The sequence below is a fragment of the Sceloporus occidentalis genome, unplaced genomic scaffold (assembly GCF_023333645.1).
Source record: "Sceloporus occidentalis isolate IW3139 unplaced genomic scaffold, rSceOcc1.0.p SCAF_8, whole genome shotgun sequence".
Taxonomy (NCBI): Eukaryota; Metazoa; Chordata; class Lepidosauria; order Squamata; family Phrynosomatidae; genus Sceloporus; species Sceloporus occidentalis.
In genome coordinates, this window is record NW_028316988.1 from 5,803,796 (window position 1) to 5,831,784 (window position 27,989).

The 27,989-nt window shown below is 42.9% G+C and overlaps 1 protein-coding gene across 5 annotated transcripts; it reads right to left on the minus strand.

The window, feature by feature from the left end:
- Positions 1-755: 755 nt before the first annotated feature.
- Positions 756-27,475, minus strand: LOC149307727 (cyclin-dependent kinase 11B). Of its 5 annotated transcripts, none has more exons than XM_089534321.1 (21): positions 27,408-27,475; positions 25,898-26,025; positions 24,675-24,790; positions 23,362-23,486; positions 21,858-21,996; positions 18,996-19,064; positions 17,268-17,404; positions 13,266-13,382; positions 10,993-11,088; positions 10,226-10,381; positions 9,015-9,080; positions 8,241-8,410; positions 7,900-7,990; positions 6,986-7,107; positions 5,991-6,096; positions 5,760-5,881; positions 5,171-5,278; positions 3,851-3,967; positions 2,848-2,996; positions 1,769-1,958; positions 756-1,215 (listed from the first exon to the last, which is right to left on the minus strand). In XM_089534321.1, the coding sequence occupies exons 2-21, from the start codon at positions 26,006-26,008 to the stop codon at positions 1,123-1,125; spliced, it is 2,400 nt and encodes a 799-aa protein (XP_089390447.1). In that variant the 5' UTR covers positions 26,009-26,025; positions 27,408-27,475; the 3' UTR covers positions 756-1,122. The 5 variants fall into 5 exon arrangements, with proteins under 5 accessions (XP_089390447.1, XP_089390446.1, XP_089390450.1 ...); XM_089534320.1 differs by having other exon boundaries at positions 8,241-8,416; XM_089534324.1 differs by lacking the exon at positions 18,996-19,064.
- Between the last annotated feature and the right edge of the window lie 514 nt (positions 27,476-27,989).

A 27,989-nucleotide genomic window follows, 5' to 3' on the forward strand; every position in this document is an offset into this window, starting at 1 on the left:
CTGAACCAACAAGGAGAAAGAAAAAGAAAACAACCGATAGCTGAAATGCTGATTTGTAACTGTAAGACTGTATAAATGGAAGTTTAAACCACAATTGGGTAAAATAGGATAGACAACAAAGCATGGGAGTTAACAGTAATAGAAGGCGGGCAGATCCTGAATCTCTTTCTGTTGTCTGAACTGCAACTAGAAGGATTTAGTGGAATACTAGCAACCGGCAAGAATAGCCTGACAGAATTTCCTTTCTTCCTACATGACTCCCCCAATGTGTATATTTTAGAGATACATATAGTCTCATCTTGATTTCAATTTGCAGCAATTGGAATCAAGAAATAAAAACAGTTGAATTGCTTGGTACATCTCAGAGTGGGAGGATGCTGATTTAGTATGGGAATCATAGAATCAAAATTGTACATCGCCTAAAGGATTTGAAGAACATTCATGCTACAATTCACCTGAATTACCAGTCCACCTGTCATTGTGCACTTACATGGCTGCTTCTAATTCCCCCTTTTCTTGACTTCAGGGACCATCTGAAAAATGCCTCCGACATCCACCATCAATAATGGGATCCAACATATTTCTCAGAACACATGATTTCCGTAGGGTTTTTAAAGAAAAGCATAAGGCAATGAATTACTCCTTTGACAATGTTCAAGTTTTAGTGAGGGAGACAGACACACCTGTATCTCTTTGTATTTTCTGCCCCAACCTCTGTGCTAATGAAGGTAAGAGAATCGTCTTTAAACTGAGTAAACAATTAAAAATCAATTTGTTTTTATTCTACAAATGTACAAACAAAATCCCGACTAGAATATAAGTTTTAAATATAAACAAAAGGGGAGGGGAAAAACCCAGATCTAGAAATGTCCTTGAAGTTTTCTGGGATTTTGTTTTGTGCAGAGGACTTTGTGGCATTTCAGATTAATTCCAGTCCTTTAAATACTTGGCCCAGGAAAGAAATCTCTACTTACAGGCAACATTCTTCAAAGAAGAGTAAGAGTAGCAGATCCCTAGGGTGATAGAAGCAACACAAAAGCTTGCCAACAAATCCGGTGGAGAACCAAGTATTGGTTTTCTTCTTGCTTCCCCAAATCTGTCCTGTGAGGATCTGTCTTACATTCAAAATTTTAGACTGAAGCCAGGTCCAGCAGCTGATGCCCCTTGGTTTGTGGTAGTAAGGTGGAAGCCTGTATCTTTCAGGTCATCGTCGCCCTAGGAGGGGAAAAATGGACACCAATGTTAGCAGCACATTTGTGAACAAATGAATTCTGAGAACAGCAGCTTGGTGGATTGGACCAAGGACCAACCAGTCTTTCCCCAATCTCGCTTTCATCAGATCTGTTGGACTACAGCTCCCATTAGTGCAACCAGCAATAGCAGAGAACTCAGAAGAGTCATAGAATCAGAGTTGGAAGAGATCTCAAGGGCCATGAAGTCCAACCTCTTGCAAAGCACACCTGACAGATTGCCAACCAGCCTCAGTTAAAAAACCTCCGAAGGAGAAACCCCCCCCCCAATGTGAAGGGCTGACAACCTTTTATGAATGCATGGATTCCAATATGTTTTGGATTGTATTGGTTGTATTTTACACTTGATACACCTGTCCGGCTGTTATCCACCCAACCTCTTTTCAAAAAGGCAAAAGAAAGTCTATTCCAGTTAATGTGGTCACGAAACACTGTTTTCTGTTTTTAAGAGACACTGGACATAGTTAGGATTTTCCTCCCCAAACATTCTCAACTTGGCTGACTGTAAGAGCACTCACCAGCTGGCTGTATCCTAAGCCTCCTTCTGGAGGCCGTGGGCTTGTTCCACGTTTCACTCTTTGCTGTTCACTTTTCGCTGGCCATGTGGGGAACATGGAGGGGTCGATGGGCAGGGGCGTCTCTTGGAAATACTCGTGCTTCGCGCCATCTTCGGCAGTGATCCTTCTGCCTGGATAGTATGTCAGGAATCTAGAAATCAGCATAAAAACTAAAGTTAAAGAGCAGGGTGGGTGGAAACAGAGAAAGGTGCATTGCTGTGATTCAAAATTTACCCTGCAATACCAGGGGTTAAGCTGCTGACCCTATTTTACAAGCTGACGTCCCATTGAAAGTGCTCCCTCCACTTTTTAACCAGGACTGCAATCTATGCGCTTCTGATGGAAAAATTCTCATGTTTGAAGATTTGATCGTTGTACCGGAAAAAACAGTAAGGCAGCCTAAGGGAGAAAAGGCTAAGCAAGCATGAAGTCAGAGGCTGTCTAAGATGATTTGGTAAAAATGTTCACTTAGCAGAATTTCATACACTGCTTCATGCCCTGATGAAAAATGCTAATACAATGGCAACCACAGTTAAGTGACTGCAACCGCCTGTGCTCAAGCATTTAAGCGGGGCCAAAGCATCCTCTTGAGCCTAAAAAGCAGTGGGACATGGGCACAGCTACTGACTCTGATGGTGCCCTTGGGTTGAAGATCACAGAGAAACATCCTTATACCTGTGAAATCTTAGTCAAGAGACAGCCAATGGTTTAATAAAGATTGTGCGTCTAATAAAACTGACAACAAATTGTAATAATGACCCCAAATCATGCACCTAAAGGAGTGAGAAAAGTTTACCCCTTCAGCTCCCGTAGAAATGCCATTGCCATCAGCTTCAGCCAGCCTAATCAATGGCCAGGGATGATGGATGCTGCTGTCTGTATCTGGAGGTCCAAGGGCTCCCCAGATAACCTGGACTTCAAGGGTTACTGAATAAGGGCTGGAGCCTTACCCTAATGGCACAGTTTCCTTGCAAAACTAACCACATTTGCTCTCTAACACTACCACCACCACCACCACCACCACTACTACTACTACTCACTTATTCATCAGATCGAAGCCTTGGTCTGAAAGGAGTGCCCCAAACCGCTTGCGGAGGTTGTTGTATGGATATTCTGTGAATGTCATCTTCTTCACTGCTGGCAGTTCGTTGTATCCAGGCCAGATCTTTTCACTGGGGGTTCCCAAGTCCTTTCAACAGAAAAAAAGCTCTGTAAGGAAGCTGGGCTAAAACAGTTTAACACTTTCCTCCCCAATCCACTGGATAACTATTATTGATAATGAAAAAACTGAAATCAAGAGAGCAGAGAAAGAATAGATATAGTGTCCCTTTTTTATAAGCACAAAGCCACTGTAAATTCATGAAGTGGGAAGATTGATCCAAGGCACAAAAAGACGACTTGTCTTTGCCATCATAATGACCAGATTTCTGGGCTATAGCTTGTTTCACTGCTTCATCAAAACTGACTGACATCAAGTATTCTTGAGTACAAAACATTTGATTCCTCATATACTCACTGTCTCCTTAGAGCCTCAAATATCTGGGAGATACTCTCTTGCAAACCCCTGGTGAAAAGCATTCTTTTCACACACTTTTACAGTAGTATTCAGTTCTGCCATCCAATCGGAGAGCAAGATTCTGAAGTAGTAAGACAAAACATGAAGCACAGATTTTATTTTGGACTCACTGGTCACAATCTTAACAGTTACCCTGTGTGTTTTGCATGGCACTGAGGCCTTCGCATCCTCCCCAAATCCCCACAGATTACCTTACACTGTCAATATAAGTTGGACAACAGCAACATCTAGGTATTCACGTATCCCCAAAACCAGAGTTCCCAGCATAATGTAGACTGACCAGCAAGGGAAGGAAGCAAAGCAATTTACAGTCTGAGTGGGAAGAAAAGCATCTTGGATTTCCCAAAAGCCAAGCCTTGCCATTTTTAATTCCTCGGCGTTGGGAGTGAGGTATTCTTTTGACATTGCAAAGCAATCCTATAGTCATATAAACAACCACTGAGCAGGGGAAGCAATGAATGGCTTACCTTGAAAACTTTGTTAATTTGGTCTATCTCTGACTTCCCTGGAAACAGTGGCTTCTGAGTTAACAGCTCTCCAAATATACAGCCCACAGACCACATGTCAATAGCTGTGGAGTATTCCTAGAAAGGAAAAGAGGAGAAGGGAGCTTATTTAGCTGTTAAATTTGTGAGTGAATAGCTACTGTTGCATCTACATCACAGGGCATCCAGAATGACACGACAACTGCAGGATTAGTCCAATGGAAGCCCCAAACTGTGCATCATGAAAGGGAAAAGAAACATGCCTTCAAAAGCTAACACCAAGCTGGATAGCATTCATCTTCTAGGCCTGTTAGTTGCTGAATAGTTCAATTTCTGCCATTGCTGGGGATGGAAAGAGGGCTACAGCCAATGCTACAGTTGACAGATGCAGAGGATTCCAGAATCACTCTTGCTGCGCAGAAAACTTGGCCTCATCCTGGAGTCTATCATAGGCCTGTTACAGACTGCCAAAATAAAGCTGCTTCGGGTCTCTTTGGAGGTATGCTCTTTAAATGAATCCGGAAGCTGCGCCAAAGCTGCACTCCAGTGCTTAGGAATGGAGTGTGGCTTTGGCGTGACCTCCGGACTCTTAAGACCCATGCGTCATTTAAATAGCATACCTCCAACGAGACGCGAAGCAGTTTTATTTTGGCAATCTGTAACAGGCCATAGAATTGGAAGAGACCACAAGGGCTATCCAGTCCAACCTCTGCCATGCAGGAACTCTCAGTCAAAGCATGACTGAGAAAACCTGGGAAACAATATTAACAGGTCCATCCCAGTGGTGGTTTCAACTTTAAGTGAGTGGGGATGAATTGGGCAGCATGCCCTCAGTATTCACTCCCCGCATCCCACTACAGGATCTACTCTTCATGACTGTTCCAGTTTGTTCCCTGGAGCCCAATCCTTAACAACCACCCATATGGCAAGAGCAAGATAAGTGAAAGATGCTGCTCTGTGGTTTCATTCATCATCTTAAATAATATCCCATGATCATCATCTTTCATTGTTGTTGTTAACTGCAGACTTACGGCGGCCATATGAATTTGAGACCTCCGAGTCACACTATCCATCTGTAATGCAGTCTTCTTCTTTTCCTAATGTTACCTCTGCACCAGGCCTTTAAAATTATAAGACACTTTCCAACTTCCTAATAACGTTCTTTGTAACTTTCTAATAAGGATCCAACTAAATGTATGATATGCATTCAATCGGTTTAAAAAAAAAAGATTCAAAGGAGGAATGAAAAAATGCCTTAATAAAAGCATCCAGGATATGAGAGAAAGACTATAAGCGACCTACCTTGGCGCCGAGTAATAATTCAGGTGCCCTGTACCACAACGTAACGACAACAGGAGTGTATGGCTTCAGGGGTGATCCATATTCACGAGCCAATCCAAAATCTCCTACCTGAACCAAAGGAAAGTTTTTTAAATGTGGTTACATAAGCAACATAAGCCCTGGAATAAATACGTTCAGCTTTTCTGTGTGCCATCTTACAACTTGAAACTGGCAGTTCTTCAGTGGAATGTACTACTTGGTGTTGGGGACTAAGATACCGGCTAGAACTTCTTTGTGTGAGACTTGGATCAGGTTACACGCATCTTACTCAGGAGCACAACTATACTAGCCAGTCATCTAAAGCCATCGGAGACAAATTACAGCAGATAGGTTTCTCTGACAACTTCCTTTCTACCCAAGACTTTTCTAAGGCAAAAATTATTCTTGCTCACCAGGTTAAAGACATAGATAGGTAATATTATCATTATAGTATTTAGAGAGATCACAATTAAAAGGAAAGTTGGCCATGCAGAACGGAGGTAAAATTGTGAAGTGCCTGCTTGTCCTCCCACCCCTTGCTCCACTTCTAGAAAGGCAGACCAAGTCTTACTTTCAAAATGCCAGCATGGCTTAACAGCAGGTTGGAGGTTTTCAAATCCCGGTGAAGGATCCAGTTGTCATGAAGGTGTTTGACCCCCCGCAGCAGCTGAATCATCAAGGTCTTCACTTCACCTGAAATAAGAGCAACAAAGATCTGTAAAGAGTAGGGGAAAGTCAAGGTCCGCTTGCGCATTTTCATTCCATTAAGCCAAATATACTGGGAAACTGAGAGACGTCATACCTGGTAAAAATGGCTGTTTCATTGTCTCCATTAGGCTCTTGAGGTCATGTTCAACGTAATTCATTACAATGTAGATTTTGTCCATGTTACTTCCAACAACAATCTCCTGAAAATGAAGACAAGACATGGCAATGAACATATGCTCTTTTGTTGACCTATTACAGCAGCTGGGCAACCAGGAAAGCTTCCTTGACTCTACCCTCCATGTAAGAGACACAGCATGTAAGAGTGCCACCATGGGCCTTCCTAAACTTCTTTAGTGAGCATAGATTCTATGAACATTTCTGTAGCTCTTCCCAGATGCACGCTCACTAAAGAAGTTTAAGAAGGCCCATGGTGCCACTCTTACATGCTGTGTCTCTTACATGGAGGGTTCCTCCTGAAGGGCAGTGTGATGGAGTACCTTTAGAAACTGGCTAGTATGGGGAGAAAGGAAGCTTGATAGCTGGCTGTCTTGCAATGGACAGCACAGGAGTGAAACCCAGCCCAGCTGGTTTAGATGGGTAGGACTTCCTGACAAGAGGTGGAATTTAAAAACGCAGCCTGAGTTAGTTCAGTCAGTCTAATCTGGTCTGGATAATGGTTATAACTTAGAGAGAGAGCAGGATAAACAGTGGTTTAAAAGCCTGCTAAGTGTTTGACTTTTATGTACTCATACTAACTTTGAAGTTAACTCACACAATATACTTTATTTCTGTATGTTTCTCTCAGAGTGTAAAATGAACACTCTCAATAAAAGTAGTATCCCCTCAATTTTGAAACCTAAGTGCGTAGGATTTTAGACGCGCAGGGATCTTACATGCTTACAGACCTTCTGTTCCAGTACAAAGAAAACAATCAGACTTGACAACAAGAATGCATGAGGCGTCACGAATTATGCCACTGGGTCTAAGCCTTTGCTTCTTCCCACTCTTGTAACTACATGCAGGAAAACCTCCAAAGAGGAATGTAACTAGACACAAGGAAACAAGGAGATCAAGTGATGGTGACCTTACCCTGACAGTGACAATGTTTGGATGCTGAGCTTTCAGTATGGTGTTGATTTCCCGTAATGATGTAATAGGGAAGCCTTCTTTCTCCTTTTCCATCTTCAGTCGCTTCAGTGCCACAATTTCATCTGGAAAGAGTCATCAAAGTTATTTCTATCCCAGTGGTTAACCAAGATAGATCACAATTACTTCCAATTTCTGCATGGACTACTAAAAGGACAACGAAAAGGAAGATTCTAGCTTTTTTGAGAGAACAATGAAGATGGGATCAAATGGACAACTCTTACAGGCAGCTCAAGAACACTGGAGGTGAAAGAAGAGGCCCATGGCTTTCTGGACACCTGCACCTGGCCTTCAAAGATTTTAAGGGCCTCAAGCTGCTGAGCTTCCACTGCTGTGGGAGCATGATGTATGGCAAAAAATACTCCATAAGATGGAGACCAATTGTACTAATGCCACATGTACATTTTAGGAATGAACCGCAGCTCAAGATAAGAGCACTACCTTCACATGCTGACAGTCCCCATTAACCTCTTTAAGTAGAGCTGGAAGAAATCCCTGCCTACAACCCAGGAGAGATACTGCCAGTCAGTGAAAAGAATATTGATCTGACATGGTATAAAGCAGATTTTTTGTTCATTTGGTATACTAATAATTATTTTATTTTCTCATATCCCGCCTTTCTCTGAACATAGTGACTGAAAGCAGCTAAGGAAAAGGGCATAGCTCAGTGGTATACCACAGGCATTGTGCTCAGAGCTGATTCAACTCCAACTGGAATGTGCAGACAGTAGATAATGGGGGGAAATCCTTCTCTGCCTGAGACACTGGAGAAAGAGGAAGAGGTAGGTAATCCTAAACTAGTCTGATTTGGCCTAAGAAAAGGTTTCTAGGCTCTTAATGCTGTAAAGAGGCACAACCTGTTTTTTTGTCTTTTGCTCTGTACACGACTCCGTATGTTCCTTCCTCAATTCGATTCAAACACTGAAATTCTTCTACACTACGACAGCCCTAGAAAAGGGAAGAAGAGAAAATAAGAGATGGAACATATACACATTTCCTGCTACCCTCCATGCTCTCTCTTGGGAAATGGCTGTGGAGGGTTTGGTCTCTGAGAATACTGACTGGTGAAACCCAGCCACTGAGTGCCCCATTTCCCCCACCTCTAACAGACAGTGTTTGCCCAATACAGTCACTCTCATTGTGGAAAATTTTAAATGACAGTAATTTTTAAACAGGGATCTAAGACACTTCTCCTTACCTGAAGGGCAGGGAGATATTGGGGCAGCTCTTGCTTCAGCTCTATAAGCGACGACGCGGGTGAATCAGGAAGATAATCCCCTTCTGTCATTGTGTTGGACTGTGGGGTCCCATCTCCAGGCTCTTCATCCTCTCCTTCACTCCCTGCAGAATCCCGATCAAACCTTGACTCTGTAACTTCAAAGGTTAGAATCACATTGTGGAAGCCAGCGGTTGCTTTGGGATTGTCTTTGCCAAAGCTCACAAGCAAGACAAAGATCTACACCTTAGGATTTGATATTCTGTGTTATATTGCCTCTAACCAGGGAAGCTCTGTTTCTATGATATGGTTATTAGCTGACCCCACGTCTCTGAATGTGTTAAAAATCAGTGCCTTGGAGAAGCATTTCTCCTTTTGTCACCCACACTAAGTGAAGAAGTATTTCTCCTTTTGTTATCCCACCAGAGCAACCTTTATGCTCTGTCATAAATACACCCATGTGTTGCTATCACAAGAAGATGTCTTTTAACCATTTCCATGACAATACTGCTACTAGAACTGTTTCTAAAAGCCTATATCTGGATCCAACCCTTCTTTGGTTTGTTAAGCAGTCAAAAAAGAAAATGAAAAACCTGAGATGCCTGGAATTCTCAATACATTCTTCATAAAACCTTTTTAAAAAACCCAATGATTTAAGGCTCACTATGTCACAGAATCACCTTAGTTAGGTATAATAAATGTACTAAGGAGATGGAAGGTGCACTAAATAGCCAAATACAGCATATGTTATCTTACCAACTGGAATATGGTCTCCATTCTCCCTTTCCTCCTCTTCGCTCATTTCATCTTCACTCACCTCTTCTGTAAAACAAATGGAAAGACGGAGCTTCACAGAAAGAAATGTTCAGGGTAAAACCAAAATGTATCCTACATATAACACAGACTAAAGTAATGCGGTTATGATCTACAAGCCTGTAGTAGACTATGGGTAGTGGTGACAGTGTTATATTTCTGGATGCTTCCATGGAAAACAAACTTTGTCCCATCTGATAATCTAGAATGGTAAGAGTGAGGTATTCACAAGCTTTTAGCATACAAGGACTGTGCAATGTGTCTACATGCAGGATGTTTTAAATATGAGAACATTTATATTTACCCAGGAGTAAGCTCTGTTGAATAAAATGTGACTTTTTAAAAAGGATTTTTTGTTTTAGAAATCCAACTCCTTCATCTTCTGTCACTCTTGCTTCTCCTTCTAACCCATTTGTCTAACACTACACTGGCCTGGGAGTTTTAGAAAACAGTCTCTATAAGACAAGAAGTGTTTGGCTTGTAGTAATTCATACAACACTGTGTATACTGATAGCTCCATCTTATTTCTAATGCTCAGACTGTGTCCACTTCACAAATGGCATAGTCCATACACAAGAGGACAGTATCAGGAAACTATGGCCTGTTACAGACTGCCAAAATAAAGTGGCTTCGGGTCTCTTTGGAGGTATGCTCTTTAAATGATGCATGGGTCCTAAGAGTCCGGAGGTCGCGCAAAAGCCACACTCCATTCCTAAGCACTGGAGGGCAGCTTTGGTGCAGCTTCCAGATTCTTAGGATGCATGCATCATTTAAACAGCATACCTCCAAAGAGACCTGAAGCAGCTTTATTTTGGCAGTCTGTAACAGGCCTATGGAAAGCTTGCTTTGCAGAAGTAAAAAAAGTCCTTAGAACCCAACTTCCTTTGCATTGGAGATTCCTTGCCACAAATGGCTGAATGAAATCTGAGTAGGCACAAGACACTGATTGACTAATGGGAGAAAGAACTCAAAAAGAATGAAGGAATGGAATGGAATGGAGCAGCTGGAGTTTTACATAGACAACACTCTATGCGTCAATATTTTACTACAGGTTCCACTTGCAAATATATTTAATAATTATTAATCTTGAATATTAATAATTAATAACACAACAGAGCTTTTTCAGCAGGAAGATAGTCATGTTGACCACTCACCAGCTGACTGCTCAGACACTTCTTCAGAGTTGCTTCCTGTTTCTTCCTCCTCCTCCTCCTCTTCTTCTTCCTCCTCTTCTGACTCTTCACTACTGGACTCCTCCTCCTCTTCCTCTTCTTCCTCCTCCTCTTCTTCTGAACCAGATCCTGTTTCCCCTGCAACAGCAACGAGGATCTTTATTGGGGTGTGACAGAGCTGGATAAGCACATACACCCCTACACACCTTGACTGCTCCATGGGTTGGATGACATAAGGTTGCATGTGGCTAAGACTTTTAAAGTCATTTGGTCTAGGCCAACAATGTTCAAATTCTGGCCCTCCAGTTGTTTTGGACTTCAGCTCCCAGAAGCCTCAGCCACCTTGGCCAATGGTTTGGGATTCTGGGAGATGAAGGGAATTAGCACAGCTGCATATGGGCTAGAAAAAAGCCTTCAGGCTGCTATTACCAAGGTACTGAGCCCTACCCAGTTGGCACTCACTTGTTCCCCTGTTGAGAGGATGCAGGCCAGCCTAAGCACAAAGTACATGTGTGGCGGTGGGTGGGTAGAGTGTTCACTATTAACCTCTGCTCCCAATTAGAAGGTGAGCAAGGAATCTCCCTGCAGTAGCTGGGGTTTGAAGAAAGTCTGCCCTTGGATCTGTGCAGGCTTCCAGCCTCCCCACCTTGCAGAAAACAGATCTACACAGGAGAATGGCAAGAAACATTCTCCAGAATGGGTCTTGCTTGTTAAAGAAGAACAGTATCTTCCACACCGGTGGTATCTACCTGATGACGTTTCAGCCGAGCTGGTTTTTCTCTCACTGTCACTAATGTCCTGTAGATCTGAAAGTGGGTCTCTCTCTTCTGGCTTTTCCTCCTTCACTATGAAAGTCAGTGGGAGAGAAAACCCAATTAACAAAACAACAGTTACTATTGTTATATGAATTGTTATAGAATTGATTACAAATCCTTTCTTAATCATAAGAATGTTAGGGGGAACATATTGAGAGTGTCAGCCATATTAACATGCACACAGCTATTTAGCTTGGAGAAGGGCACATTAGAGGTGATGCATGACAGACATCCTCAAGCAGCTGAAGGGCCATTATGTCAAAGACAAACTAAGGCCCTGTACAGACAGGCCAAAATAAAGCTCCTTTGGTCACTTTGGAGGTATGCTGTTTAAATGATGGATGCATCCTATGAGTCCAGAAGCCATGCTAAACACACACTCCAATCCTAAGGACTGGAGCGTGGCTTTGGCGTGGCTTCCGGACTCTTAGGACGCATGCATCATTTAAACAGCATACCTCCAAAGTGACCCAAAGCAGCTTTATTTTGGCCTGTCTGTACAGGCTCTAAGCCTCTTTTCTGCTCATCCAAAGGGTAGGAACCTAATCAACTGATGCAAATTACAAAATAGGAGATTCCACATTAACATTAGAAAGAACTTCCTGATCACCAGAGATGTTCAATAATGAACCAAAGTGGTAGATTCTCCATCCAGAAAAAATCCCTGGGGTTTCATGTACAGTCTGCTGGCCACAGCTTCCCATCATTTGGTCATCAATTCAATAATAATGGAAATAGAAATACTGGACATTCCATCAGGCAAGGCTTTCCTTCTTCTAGAGAATGGCAGAGGAATAGTTCTAATGCCTATATATAATGACAGCAGCTAGCACAATGTGTGCTAGTGCAAAATGGTGTATTACTAATCTGGATTTTGGTTATCTGAAATACAGAGCTGGCAGATATATATCCCTTTCCAAAGGATTCAAACTCCTCCCAGGCATTTAGACACAATTACAGAATATAAGTGTGACGAGCTGACTACAAACCAGCCAATCAGAAGCCAGAGGCCCTAAGCCAATCAGGTGCTGGCTTTGGAATTTGAAGATCCCGTTTGGCAGTTGGGTTGAGTCAGTTGGGGTTAGGATGCTGAGAGAGGCAGTTGGGATTGGACAGTTTAGGGAACAGTTAAGTCCAAGAGAGGATTGGGTTCCAGGGGTTCCTGAGGGAAACGTCAGTTAGGGCTTGGGATCCGAAGAGTAAGGGTTCCAGGGATAGAGAAAGATGGGCCCCTTACAGACAGGCCAAAATATAGCTGCTTCGGGTCACTTTGGAAGTATGCTGTTTCAATTATGCATTCGTACTAAGAGTCCGGTAGCCGCGCCAAAGCCATGATCCAGTCCTAAAGACTATAGCGCAGCTTCCAGACTCTTCGTATGCATGCATCATTGAAACAGCATACCTCCAAGGTGACCCGAAGCAGCTTTATTTTGGCAGTCTGTAAGGGGCCTTGGTTAGGGGTCGAGTCTGAGTGGGAAAGGGCTCCCTACCATTATACTGCCAGGGCTCTAGGAAAGGGAGTGGCTGGAGTATAATATCCTGCGGGATAGTGTTAGCTTTGGGGACTGTTAGGTCTAAGGCCTGTTACAGACTGCCAAAATAAAGCTGCTTTGGGTCTCTTTGGAGGTATACTATTTAAATGATGCATGGGTCCTAAGAGTCTGGAGGTCGTGCCAAAGCCACACTCCATTCCTAAGCATAGGAGTGCAGCTTTGGTTCAGCTTCCGGATTCTTAGGGTGCATGCATCATTTAAACAGCATACCTCCAAAGAGACCCGAAGAGCTTTATTTTGGCAGTCTGTAACAGGCCTAAGTTTAAGAGAGGAATTAAATAAAAGGAGTGAGTGAATCTTAAGTAAAAGAAACTGGTGATTTAGATGAAGATTTATAAACCCAACGGTAACAGTAACGAAGTAGAGAGTACAAAGGCAACCAAGTAACACGTGCCTGAACTCACAGCTGTTTAATGCCATTTAGTTCAAGTTATATCTGTTCAACCCTTTGTTCAATAAAGTTCATATTTCGTTTTATCTAAAGGCTTGTCTGACATATATCTTATATCCACGCGACTATATTATATAATACCATGAACCTGCCACATAAGAAAGGGGGTTCGTTACGTAAATTGGTAGGCAACGGGGTGGAATAAGAAAACCCCATAGGACTGCCATAAGGTGAAGGAGTGGTGTCGTCACAATAAGTGCTACCTGTTTTCCTGATTTCTCCTTGTTCGAGCTTTTCTCTCTGTTGTCGCAAAGGGCTGCGGCTCCAAATCCTGACTTTCTCCCCATATTCTTCTCTTACTGTTCGATGATGTGCTGAAACTGGGAGAAACAAGGACTTTGTGAGTAGTGAACTGAAGGCTCTCTTTGGTCATCATTGGTGTCATACAAATACCAGAGGTCTGATCATTCTTCCTGCACATGAGAGCATAGCAACAAAGCCATTGCATTTTCAATCATCCTTCGCTGGAAAAAAAGTCATTTGATAAGCTGGCAAATGAGACTGGCAACAGAACATTACAGTGTGGTAAACTGTTGTCTAGGATTCTAGCAACTCCAAACTCTTCCAGCTATCAATAATTCTGGGATTCTCACGTTCGTGGCTGCTAAACACTTTCTGTTATCACTGGGTTACTTTGCAGTACTCCCTCAAACCATTTTAGAAGTACAGCAAACTTCAAGCTCTTCAAACATTGTTTTGTGTGCACATGATGCTATTTTAGTTATTTTATTTATATCCTATCTCTTCTCCAAGGTGGCATACATGGCTCTCTTCTATCAACCTTACTCTCAACAACTATCACCATGAAGCAGGTCGGGTTGAGGGAAGGTGGCCAGCCCAAAGTAAGTCAGTGAGTTTCATACCTGAGTGAGGACTTTAACGTAGTTAAGCCATTCCACAAGCAGCCTTAACTCTGAGAAAACATATCTCCCTATATGAATGTGAACAGGCCCTGAAATCCAGGCCCATCTTTCTGTCCCACCACCTTCAGAGATTCAGTTTATGGGAACACAAGAGAGGATCTTCTTAATGGCTGTCCTTAAGACTCTGGAACTCTCTTCCTAGGGAGGATAGATTGGCCTCCTTTGCTGTCTTCCATCAGACTGAAAAGACTTACTTATTCGGACAGCCTTTCAGAAAGGAAGGCTTTTAAGGAAATTGCTGTAATGAGAGGATGATATTGTACTGTTTTAACTTTTAAAAAAATTACTCTTAGCTTTAAATTGTTTTAATGGTTAAACAGTTTGATTTTGTTTTAATGCTGACTTTAAGCTTTAATTATAGTGAGTATCCCTTATCTGAAAATCCAAAATGTTCCAATATCCAAAATGTTTTTCATGAAGTCGTGACACCTTTGCTTTCAGATGGTTCAGGTACACAAACTTTGTTTCGTGTACAAAATTAAAACTATTGTATAAAATTACCTTGAGCCTATGCATATATATATCATTATGTATATATACAAATGATCCAAAGTTTTAAAAAATCTGAAATCCCAAACCATTTCTGGCCCCAAGCATTTCGGATCAGGGATATTCAACCTGTAAATCAATTTATATTTCTATCTTACCTGATTAGGAAAAAGGCAGGATATAAATAAAAATAACAACAATGATTTTGGAAATAAAGAGGGAATACTATTAAGGTGAGGAAATCTTTTTAAGACATACATTTAAAAACAATTATTAACATCCAACAACACCTTGCCTAACTGCAGGTCACAAAAATTACTAAGGCCTGTTACAGACTGCCAAAATAAAGCTGCTTTGGGTCTCTTTGGAGGTATTCTGTTTAAATGATGCATGCATCCTAAGAATCCGGAAGCTGCGCCAAAGCTGCCCTCCAGTGCTTAGGAATGGAGTGTGGCTTTGGCACGACCTCCGGACTCTTAGGACCCATGCATCATTTAAATAGCATACCTCCAAAGAGACCCAAAGCAGCTTTATTTTGGCAGTCTGTAACAGGCCTAAGTTCTTAGTATTGCCCCTTTACCTTCAGTCAGTGCAGCCTGAAGGTATGACAAAGTCCAATACTGAACACAAAGTAGGCTTTGTGTCAGAAACTAGGTGACAGGACAGGAATGACACCATTTAGGACAGGGGATGGCAACCACTGAAACTACCATAGTCCACACCAGTCTCATCCCTGCCCTTAAACATCAGCAGGCAATACATGCCCTTCTCCAACCTGGAAGTGAAGAGATGGTTATCTGATATGGGCGAAAGGGATGCATTTTCCAGGTCTGAATACTGTGAAATAGCATTTATTATATCCCGCTCTTCTATCAAGCAATGGAGGCTGGCGGGCATTGCTTCCTCATCACCCTTTCTTTTATATGCACAAACAACCTGATGAAGTAGGGCTAGAGATGGTAACTGGCTCAAGGTCTCCCAGGAAGCATAATAACATTTGATACTTTAACCCTAACGCTCATAATACGCCTAATCGCTGAGCATGTCAGAGGGCATGAGCTGTTGTCCAAAGCATCTTAATGGCACAAAGCTGAGGACGGTTTCTCTAACCATGGATCCCGATGATGGGAAAGTGAGGCATAGGATCTAAACATAGGAGATGCTCCTCTGGGAGTTATGCAGAGTAACTGACTAGAAGTATAAGATGTGAATAAACATGAAGAATGATGTACACAATTCAAATGTACCTAGCTTTTTATATACACCTATAACAAGGAAAAAAGTCACTTATATTTACACAAATGTTCAATGCAAATGAATTCATCATTATCTAAAAAGGAAAACTTTGTAATTTACACTGATTCATTTTGCACAAGATTAATGTCCAGAAATAAATCTCAGCCGATGCAAATGTGGTGCAAATAAACATGTTGGGAAGGGAATTATTGACAACTGATGTACATGAAATGGTAGCAGATGGAAGATCCTGGGCACTTTTCTTTCCATATCACCAAAAAAAGAGTATCTTCAGCTATGTAGCCAGCTATAGAACAAACAAGATAAAACTTACACATAAGACACACTGAAATGGAAACTGAAATTGGAATGAAATCCATACCCACGATTTCAAAATATATGGTACAGTCGCCGATTATGATGCCTATAACTCACTGACATAACATTCTCTCAAGACAAGATGCTAAGATGAATCAATGCAAATTCAAAAGATTAGATGTTTGTTTGTTTGTTTATATTCTGACATTTGCTCAAAATTGGGATACAAAGTGGCTTACAAATTAAAAAACAATGCAGCTAAAATTCATTTGCATTGTACTTATATGTGTAAATATAAGTGATTTTTCCTATATATGTGTATATAAAAAACTATACACACTTGTATTCTTTACGTTTATTCATATCTTACATCCGTTTTGTGATTAATGACTGTTAGTGTTAAGTCAGAGGCTTTTGTGGTTTTTGTTTGTTGTGTAGTTATGGAGAGCAACCACGACCAAAGTTATGGCAGTCATTTCTTTGGTCTAAACCGCCTCGATCAGGTGAGCCAGTAGATCCCCTAAATAACTCTTCCCAGATCTGGCCATGAAGGGCCACCCTGAAAGGGGACTAAATGTGGATTGCAGCTCCACTACTCTTTACCACTTCCTACACCAACTATGGCTCAGAGGAACTACAGTCCAACAACATAGGGCCACATGGTACCCATGCCTGTTGTAGGCAGTATTGAGTTGGCTGGACCAAACGAGTTGGTACAAGGTGCCCTCTTCTTTCAACACCCAGAGGATGCATCTGCTGATCCTTGGCAGGATGTACATCAGCCTTGAATTAACCGCTTATTTGGTTACCAGAGGCAACCTAGAATTCCATGCTCTTCTGCCAACCTGCTGGTTTCCATGGAAGCTATGGGAAAAGGGACGTTTCTCTAGGGCAGTGGTTCCCAACCTGTGGGTCGGGACCCCTTTGGGGGTAGTACGACCCTTTCACGGGGTCGCCTAAGATCATTGGAAAACACATATTTACATGTAGCAATGAAAATAATTGTATCGTTGGGGGTCACTACAACATGAGGAACTGTATTAAAGGGTCCTGGCATTAGGAAGGTTGAGAACCACTGCTCTAGGGCAAGATTACTATGCTTTTTTATGACTAGGCACTCCTGGGAGCTTATTTACAAGTTGCTGTAAGTATAAAATATGCACACACGCAACAACCAAGCCAGTGTTACTCAATCAAGCAAGGAAGCCATCACTCCCAGTTCTGGCCCCAGCAACTTACTCTCTCGTCTGGCCTCCCGTTCTTTCCGCCTTTCCTCTGCTCGCCTCTCCCGTTCTTTTATTTCCCGCTGCTCTTTCTGCTGTTCTCTCATTTTCCTCTCTCGCTCCCGCTTCCGCTCAAGCTGCTCCAGGCGATCCCTAGGGAGGTTTCATTGGCCTGTGTTATTTTTTAAAATATCATCGCTCGGTTTGCGATTGTGAGCATCTGGTGTTTTAGCACTATTCCTCTAAACTGGTTTGTGGCTTTACTTATACTTCAGGGTGTGAAACAGTTGCTTCAAGTACGGTATTTGTGCACAGAACAGGGTTTTGTGTTTTGTGCTTATCGTTGTTAACAGAAGAGAAGGGACAAATGGTCTAAAAAGGTTGTGTAAGCTAAAAACAATTCCGATCTTTTCCTTTGTACCTTCCAATAAATTGCAAGATTGGTTTGAACTTGGGAAGAGTATGGGCATTACTGTTTGAGAAAACCTGTCAGCCTTTCAAGCTTAAAATTTTGGCGAAAGTATTCATAATAACAGCATTTAGATGATCTAGTTCAGTGATGATGAACCTTTTTGAGGCCGAGTGCCCAAAGTGCAACCCAAAACCCACTTATTTATTGCAAAGTGCCATGTCCCTCTGGCTTTCTAGTAACAAACTCTGGCAAACTCTGTGCTGGGACGATGGCACATGTGCCCACAGAGAGGGCTCTGAGTGCCACCTCTGGCACGCATGCCATAAGTTCGCCATCACTGATCTAGTTTAATAAGCTGAGACAGGAATGAATGTTCTGCCCAAGAACACAGCCCTTTGCCTCCTTCTTCCAAGGAGGAAACAAACAAACTAGGTTTGGTTCCATTAACCATGCTTTCATTTGAACATGGTTTCTCATTTTATCTGAAGAGAAATAGGCGCAGAGCCAATAATCTAAGCATATGATTCCATTCACAGACTACACACATAAAATAACACAAAACATATCATCAAGGAAGCAATGTAAAGTAAAATGGCTACAATGTCCAGAATTTTTAAACAAGACACACTACGCAAATGAGACTCAATTTTAAGTACTTCTATTGTCTGTTAATCTAACATTAAATATTGAATAAATGAGAATCTAAAGAAATACAATCACCCTGAATTCCAACCTTTGTTTGAACAAAGAAACTGAAGTTATCACAGCTTCAGAAAAATTCAGGACATTAAACCATGGTTTAAAGTTGGCTTAATATTCTAGATTGTTCCAAAGCTAGTAACCATTTATCAGGTATGGCTGAACTAGAACTAAGTCAGTGATGATGAACCTTTTAGGGTCTGAGTGCCCAACCTGCAACTCAAAACCCACTTATTTATTGCAAAGTGCCATGTTCCTCTGGCTTTCTAGTAGCAAACACTGGTAAACTCTGTGCTGGGACGATGGCACATGTGCCCACAGAGAGGGCTCTGAGTGCCACCTCTGCCACACGTGCCAAAGGTTCGCCATCACTGTTCTAAGTCCATTTGCTAGTTGCAACTAGAGTAGACCATTCAGCCAGTGGAATTTACATGAATGTCAGCTGAACAACTTCCCAATGCTTCAATGGACTAGTCTAGTTGGGACAACCAAATTTAGTTTTAATGCTTAATTAGAAGTGTCCCAGTTTAATGGCATGTTGTGCAAAGGGAGAAGAAACATGGATGCAGGCATGTAGAAAATATACATTCATATCTCAACTTAAACACTGAGCTAACAAGTGTCCACACTCACCCAATGTAACAAAACGTCTTAGGATGTGTTTGTCCAAGGGATGCCTGAGCCAAAGCCAAAAGGTGCTGTCTGATTTTAAGAGATATTGTGAAATATTGTCAAGCAGAGTGGTTCTGTCACATGTAGCCAATGCTGCTTGGCAAAAACTCTGACAAGTGCAAGACGTAGCGCAAGTGCTTGAATGCAGAGCTGTCACCATTTGGCCCTCTATGACTTGAACTTTAATTCCCAGAAACCTCAACTACTGGCCATGCTGGCTGAGCTTCTGGGAGATGAAGTCTGAAACATACGGAGGACCAAAGATTCAAAACTACTGCTCTAGCGTCCATTTAGATCACTAGTCATATCCAGTTCTCTTCATTAGACTGACTTTAAAAAGAATCCTGTCTTTTAAAAATTGATCATTTTTTTACAAAAGGCTATATTATTATATTATGATTATTATTATTACTATCCAACCCTATTACTGAAACAACAATGACTGCTTTAACTTTAACAGTTTATTCGCAGTTGTTCATTGTTAGACCAAGTACCCAGTGTCAGTTACATCTTTTCAACCAATGCTATTTTATAGTACCAGAAACACCATTCAGAAACAAACTCTTCAATGAACATATGTTCAGCCAAAACAACTTGCTGAAGAACACTGGGTCAGGGAATGGTGAACTGCATGTCCCTTACCTGGCTGGTGTTTCCCCAATGCACTTGAACCAGATATATTTGGGAGGGATTGTTTCCCTGATGGTTTCAGGAGCAGGCAAGTGTGGCTCTCCAGCTGTTGTTAGACTGAAGTTTCTATCAAGGGTACTTCAGGCCAAAAACACATTCAGAAGGCCACGGTTGACCAGTCCTGGACTGCTGATAAAAACAACAGGGTTATTGCTATCTTGGGCCTATTACAGACTGCCAAAATAAAGCTGCTTCGGGTCTCTTTGGAGGTATGCTGTTTAAATGATGCATGGGTCTTAAGAATCCGGAAGCTGCACTCCAGTGCTTAGAAATGGAGTGTGGCTTTGGCGCAACCTCCAGACTCTTAGGACCCATGTATCATTTAAATAGCATACCTCCAAAGAGACCCGAAGCAGCTTTATTTTGGCAGTCTGTAACAGGCCTTAGTTTGGATATGAGCTTCTCATGCTGGCAACTCTTGGAGACAGGGCATCAACCCTGATTAACTTCATGTCCTTCTTCAATTCTGCTCTAATGAGAGGCTGAAAAATTTGGCCCTCTTTTAAGATGACAACTCCTGCAATTCACACCCAGCATAGCTCCAAGTTGGCGAACATTCTTGGAGCTAACTTCCAGCTCTGGCTTTAAACCTGTGTGAGTTATTTTGTGGACCTCCTGCTTACTTTTTGATCAAGGATCAGTCCCTAGCTTAGCTGCATCCAAGCCAAAGAACAAGAATTTCATTTAATTGTCCTAACAGTGGCTGCTGTTATCCAATACGTAAAGTAAAGCCTGCACTTTAAAAGTGAAGAGGAATAACAAAAAGAGGTTATTGTTATGGCTGGGAACAACAAAGAGTTCATTAGCCACATGTTTTGTAAATTATTTAAGTAATCTATCTGTCACCAGTATTTCAGTATTCGGTGACTATTTACTGATACTATAAAGTATCTCAAGTATCTGAAAAGACACTAATAACTAATGTTATCCAAAGCTTTCTCCAGTTGCAAGAGGGGAAGGCCAATATCTTTTATACTTTAGCACAGCAGAGGCAAAACAGCTTCACAAAATAAGGTGTGCTTTTTACTTTAAGCAACTGATGGCTTGCAAAATCTAGTGATGTGAAACGTTTGGAGTCCTACAGCATGCCAGCTGTAGACCCAGATTTGTAAACAGTCATTCATCTAGTCACCTGAGGATCTTCTGCAGGCAAGCAAGCTTTAAAAACCATTGCTTGAGAGATGTAGTCCCCCACCTCCAACAAAATTGCCTTTCCAAGCTATTGCTCTGGACTACTTTTCTGGATGTTCAGGCATACCATTTATATCCTATCATGTGATGAAACTCAAAGTATCTAACACTCAAGACTGTTGGTGCGCATCCATCTGGGCACAGAGGACACAAGACCTATGTCTAGTTGCCTTGAATACTGCCACAGCACCAGATATGTGTGGCCCAGTCAATAGCTCAAAAATACTGATCGCAATCTGGCTGTGGTTATGTCACTGATGTGAAATCTTTTTTTCTTGGCACCCCACTAACAACTCCCCCAACTTGAATTCATATTGAAACCAGGGACTCAGCTGAGACCATCAAGAACTCTGGAAAGATTATTCAGTAATATCATTTTTAAAATAGCTGTTACATCCACTGACCATCTTTTCTTTCAACTTGGCCAATTAAGCAAAATCTGTCTGATTTTCATCTTATTTTGCAGATGATGTGAGGAGCTATCCAAGGCCTTATATAACTCACCTGCAGTCCTACTCAAACCCATATTCAGGTACGTCCCTACCTTTATAATTTCACAAAGCATCACGAGTGTACTTTTCTAAGCCATCTTCTATAGTCCTAAAATCTAAAAACGTGCTTGCAAAAATAAGGTGAGATTCCTAAAAAACTAAACTCTGTATGCAATAGCATATTCTTCACCTCTTTTGGTAAAAGTGCAGCCTGTAAATATCACAGTTCTGTCCACACCTTCGGTTACATTTTAAAGCTAAACTGGCGTCTATTGTTAAGAAATTGTCACAGTTCTAAGAACCATACTCACTGACTCCAGACAGCTCCTTAAGGGCAAGTTATATAAGCAAAGAACTAAAGGACCTAACAAATGCAATTTCAAGAGATTAAGGAAAACCCCTCGGAAGCGGGTTCTGAGGAGGACATTTGGGAATGGGGAAGGGGATTTACCTCTCTCTCCGAGAATGCTCCCTAGCCATTTCCCTCCTTTTCTGCCTCTCCCATTCACGGCGGGCCTTATCCTGCTCTTCTCGGTGCCTTTTTCTACGTTCATGCTCGCGCTCCTTCTCTTTCACCCTAGCATGCTTCCCTAATAATAAAAATACAAAGAAAAGGCCAAACTGTTACCTCCCTTCCCAAACAGCATTCAGAGTCTGGGGGGGGAGCAAACAAAAACAAAACAGACCCATCTCTCACAACCTACAGACAGATTTTGGCCATGGCACACATCACACAGACTGAGGGGATAACTCTGTGAACACCAAGGAATGAAGTCAGAGTAAAGTGATCGCTTTTTGGGTATATTTGGGAGTACCCAAAGGCATCACACCTGATGATGATGAAGTACCTGATGGTACAATCTCTTCTAAAAATATAATATATTGCCTTGGAAGGTGATGGACTCTCTTTTGTTAGAGGATTAAAAACGTATACCGGGAGGCCACTATTGGGAATGCTGTAGCAGCAAATTCCCTGGACTAAAATACTGGCACTGGGCTAAAGAGACCCTTTCCAATTCCACAACTTCAAAGGTTTAGCCATGATGTGTGCAGCAACGCCAGCAGTTACTGTAACAATCTCTGCTGCATTCAGAAATTTGTGCACTTCTTTGTGACAGTGTAGCTAGTAAGATCAAAAAGGCTACAGTGGGCCCTTGCTTTATGCAGGGGATCCGATCCGAACCCCCCCCCCCCCCGCCATAAAGCAAAAAACATATAAGCATGAGCCCCATTATATCCAATGGGGCCATGCTTGCTGTGTTGCTGTGCACACGCCCCACAGCTGCGCGCACCATTCATGAGCCCCATTGGATATAATGGGGCTCGTGCTCACCGCATGGCAATATACACACATGCAGGGCACTTGCCCATTTCCCAGGCAGCTTCAGTGTATGCTGAAAGCTGCCTATAAGGAGCCCGCATATGGTGCGGGCTCACTGTACTACTGATACATGTTAAACAACCTTGAGTCTGTATTCTTGCTTGAAAGTGTAAGACATCCATTAATCACTCAGATCAAAATTAATCTGGAATTCTTTCCATGAATCTCAGTAGCAAGCAGGCACTAACTGACAAAACAGAAATTATTCAGTGGTCCAACATTGGATATTCTTTTTGGTTTTGTTTTAAAGGACAGCTTCCATTCATGGGCAGCCAAGGTGAGGTCTAAAGACCCACCAGCCCACATGACACAAGTATACAGACAAACTAGAATCATAGAATCGTAGAGTTGGAAGAGACCACTAGGGCCATCCAGTCCAACCCCCTGCCATGCATTCAGATCCCACGAAGGATCAATGGAAGGCAAAACATTTGGTGCAGAATGGGCAACCTCTGAGCATAGTATTCAGTCAGGGGGAGCAATCCCCCTCTCCAAATATTGCTCCACTGCTGCATAGAGAACAAGCCTTCTACTGGACACCAAGAAGAGAATGACCAGTTAAGACTCCAGGCACCTTCTGCTGAGTGGCTGCGATGCCGTCGCTTCTCTTTCCTTTTCTCGTCCTTCCGGTGATGGGCCTTCTCTTTCCGTGACATTTGCTGCGGGGGTTTGATAGCCAGGGAGTCATCCTCCTCTCCCCTAGAGAATGCAGAACAATGTGGAGGGGGAAACAGGAAAAGATGTTGTGGAAAGAGACAACCACCATTTTCTCATTATGGATGCTACCAACCTAGACAGAAGGGAATAATTCCAATGGTTTCTCCTCATTCCCCAATGAATTCCCCACTTCCAATGGAAATCAGTAGGATGGAAATGGCGCTGAAATTGGCTGGATGGAGCTCCCGGTCTGTACCTTCCCTTTAGAAAGTTTGAATCAGTCACATGAGAGTGGCAGAAGTTCTCCTGTTCAGGTTTCAACTAGATATCTCCTTAGATTTAACAATCCAGTGTAGGAAATGTGTTGCCCTCTATATATTGTTGGACCACAAATCCCATGTGGAAAGACAGTGGAAAGGCTATGGGATTACCAACTCAACATTGTATGTCCTTCATCTCCAATAGTACAGACTCTCAGATGTCAGCAGCTCCATAACATCTGTACTAGTCCACTTGGCCCAGCATTAATCATTTGCAATATGCTGAGAGCCCCAAAGTGAAAGTGACAAGGAAAGGGAAAAGCCAACTGTCTTTTAACAGGCAAAGAATGCAATGCCAAACTGAACTGGAAGCAAAGAGTTTAAAAAAGGAATGTGAGCATTCACAAGTGAGTAACCCACCCACAGAGGTACCAGAATTACTCTGTTCTTTTTGTTACAGACTGCCAAAATAAAGCTGTTTCGGGTCTCTTTGGAGGTATGCTCTTTAAATGATGCCTGGGTCCTAAGAGTCCGGAGGTCGCGCCAAAGCCGCACTCCATTCCTAAGCACTGGAGGGCAGCTTTGGTGCAGCTTCTGGATTCTTAGGATGCATGCATCATTTAAACAGCATACCTCCAAAGAGACCCGAAGCAGCTTTATTTTGGCAGTCTGTAACAGGCCTTAGTTCCATTAGCCATACTCCTTTGTCCCACAGAGGGACAGCGGAGTCCAGCCTGTTAGATCTGAATGGCTTCCATTCCAGATGGTCACTGCAAGAGCCACACAAGTTTCAGAACTGGTGGCCAAATACACCCCTCTCCTTCAGTGTGCTCTGTGGCATAATGCTGCAGGCAGGTACTTATGACACTTCCATATACATTCCTAAGGATGTGGGGCATATTGCTAGGAATTACAACTAAACCTGTGACAAAGATAAAATCTCAGCCAATCCCAAGAGCTGGTCTCTTACCGGTCTTCCATAGAGTCTTCCCTCCGGTAAGGTGAATTCCTGATAGTTATCTCCATGCGGTGATCTCTCAATTCTCCCTCTTCAAGGGAATCGCGCTTTGAATCCCGATCATCAGACTACAATGGTTTGGGAGAAAAAAACATATCCATTTGGGCTATTGGGGAATTGCACTCCTATAAGGACTATCTGATTCCTGCCTATTGGAGGAATGTATGGCCTGTTACAGACTGCCAAAATAAAGCTGCTTCGGGTCTCTTTGGAGGTACGCTGTTTAAATGACGCATGGGTCCTAAGAGTCCGGAGGTCGCGCCAAAGCCACACTCCATTCCTAAGCACTGGAGCGCAGCTTTGGTGCAGCTTCCGGATTCTTAGGATGCATGCATCATTTAAACAGCATGCCTCCAAAGAGACCCGAAGCAGCTTTATTTTGGCACTCTGTAACAGGCCTATGTTCTTCCCTTCACTACTGGGAAAAACACAACCAGGATAATTTAGGATGAGCTTCTTTTAGAAGAATCTTGTTCCGTGTAAGTATTTCAGGGCAGAGACATGGATAGAACGATGAAATAAGGTGGCAACACAATGTCTCCACCCTGCGCTGACATAAGACTAAATCAGGGTTTACTGTGACATGCAAAAACTGTAGCAAATTTGAGTTTATTCAGCGTATAGCCCCTCCTATTGAACAGGCAGAAGACAGTTTGGAAACTTTAGCTTCCATGTTGGCCTAATTATGGTTTGTTCAACCGAGATAAACTATTCATACTAGTCAAGTTTCATTTTAAACAAAGTTAATTCAATACATGGTTTTGAGAGTTTAATAAATGAACACACATATATCTATTGTCTGGACTAACAAAGGTACTAGGAAGATGACTAGAAGGAAAGACACATATGTTTGCATTCTAATTGCAGAAAGCTGTCCAGATTTTGGAACTTGTTATGCAGCACAATCTATATCTTGGCAACTCTGCAGCAAGTTCTACTGAGTTGAATGAGCTTTAATCCAGGTAAGTGTATACAGGACTGCAGCTTTCATCAAAGGGCAAAAATAAAGGCACATCAAGATAGCGTTCCACAGGTTTGAGTTTGCAGGACCCAAGCAAAGCTGTGGATGACAGAGAGGGACATGATAGATCTCTATCTAGTGACAGAGAGGAACAAGGGTAAAAGGAATGAAAACATCTTTATGTTCCTTATAGCCTTTAAAGTAGTAAACTTACATTTTTGAGGCGCTTTGTGTCTGCTTTCTCTTCTTGCTCTTTCCGGCGTTTCTTCTCCTGAAGAATTTCATCTAACGTTTTCACTTTCCAAGACTCCTTTTCATCACCCATTTGCGTTAAAAAAGGCACTAGGAAAGAACACAACTACTATTACTGAATGATATTGTGGATCATAACTGGTCATACTTGAATATTACATTTTGGCCAAGTCTAAGTGAGCCTGATGCCAAAAAGTAGGTGGAAGCTTCATTCCTCTCCAAACAAAGCAAGCAAATCAAATCTGGCTGACAGAGGGCTTTCACCTGCTTCAGTTGAAGGTGCTAGAGACAGAACTTGGCAATGCAAAAAGCTTTCTCCAAGCTATGGCTCCTTAGAGGGCTTTGCAAATTAGGCTGGGGGCTACATGAAATCAGTCTAAATAGTATTCTCCCCCCCCCCCCCAATTGGTACAAGATCCTAAGAGTCAAGAAGCTGTGGTCCAGTGCTTAGGACTGGAGCGTGGCTTTGGCACAGCTTCTGGACTCTTAGGACACATGCATCATTTAAACAGCATGCCTCCAAAGTGACCGGAAGCAGCTTTATTTTGGCCGGTCTGTATGGGACTATATCCTTCTTTTAAGAAGGTGCCAAAACTGACGCTTAGCACAGAATATACCAAGACTACTACTTCCTTAGAAACTGTGTTGCTCTGTGCCTCCAAGTAATCTTTGACTTGTGGCAACCTTATCACAGGGTTTTCTTGCCAAATGCCCCCTTCACTGGGGATGTTTAGCCTGGAGAAGAGAAGGGTAAGAGGTGATATGACAGCCCTGCTTAAGTATTTGAAGGGATGTCAAATTGAGGAAGGAGCAAGCTTGTTTTCTGCTGCTCCAGAGACTAGGACCCAACGGAGCAATGGATGCAAGCTCCAGGGAAAGAGATTCCAGCTCAACATTAGGAGGACCTTCCTGAGAGTAAGGGCTGTTTGAGAGTGGATCACACTCCTTCCTTGGAGGCCTTTAAGCAGAGGCTGGATGGCCATCTGTCAATGGGGAGGCTTTGACTGGGAGTTCCTGCATGGCAGAATAAAGGGGCTGGACTGGATCAAGGCCCTTTTGGGGTCTCTCCTAGCTCTATGATCCGACTAATCTAGAGTCAGCCATCTCGCATTCTCCAGTGATTCCCTATGAGCAGTAATTCCCAAGGCTTCCCTATGGGCCAGTATCCTCCAGTGGCTCCCTAGGGGCCAGCATGGCTTCCCAGAGGGCAAGGGCTGCCAGTTCTTTCAAAGTCACACCGACAGGGACCACCATTTCGAGAGGATCAAACGGGGGCAGATGCCTCCGGAGTCCCAGTGCGAACCACCCAGAGACCAGGCTGCTTGGCTAGGGCGCGCCTGCCCCTGTGCCTCCGCCGGAACCGAAGCCAGGCCCCGCAAAGGCCCTCCCTCCCTCCCTTCCTTCCCGGGGAAGCCCCGCTCCCTCCGCCCGAAAAGCGGCCGGAGGCCCTTCATTGGCGCCCCTCTTCCTACCTTCCACGACTCCCCTTGCCGCCCAGGAAGCACAGCGCCTGTAAAACGTGCCACTTCCGGCGCAGGAGTTTGACGTCACCCATGAGCAGGGGACGCGCTTCCGGCGGCGCGTGCGCAGAGAAAGTGCAGCGCGACGCATAGACTTTTTTTACAAGAACGATTCCGAGAAGGCGGAGTCGGTGCTTCCGGGTCTCTTGCTGGACTGCCGCCTTTCTTTGCCCTTTAATGTCCTCTTCACTGAGTTCTTCCTGGTCTCTTCTCCTGTGCCTTTAAGGCCTTCTCTGCTGCCTTCTTCCCCTGAGGAGGCTGAGAGAGTGTGACTTGGCCAAGCAGGATGCCAACCCTGGTCTCCACAGTCATAGCCTCCTGAGCATTTCCATAGACTCACACCTGTCTTATTGAACACCAGGGATAGGGCCCAAAAGTTACACACTGCAGAAATAACCCACTTTCAGGCCACTTTAACTGCCTCAGCTTAATAATGCTAGGGCATTCTGGGAAATGTACTTTTGTGAGAAGTTTCGCCTTCTCTGTCCGTGAATCAAAACTCCCAGGATTCCCTAGCACTGAGCCAGGGCAGTT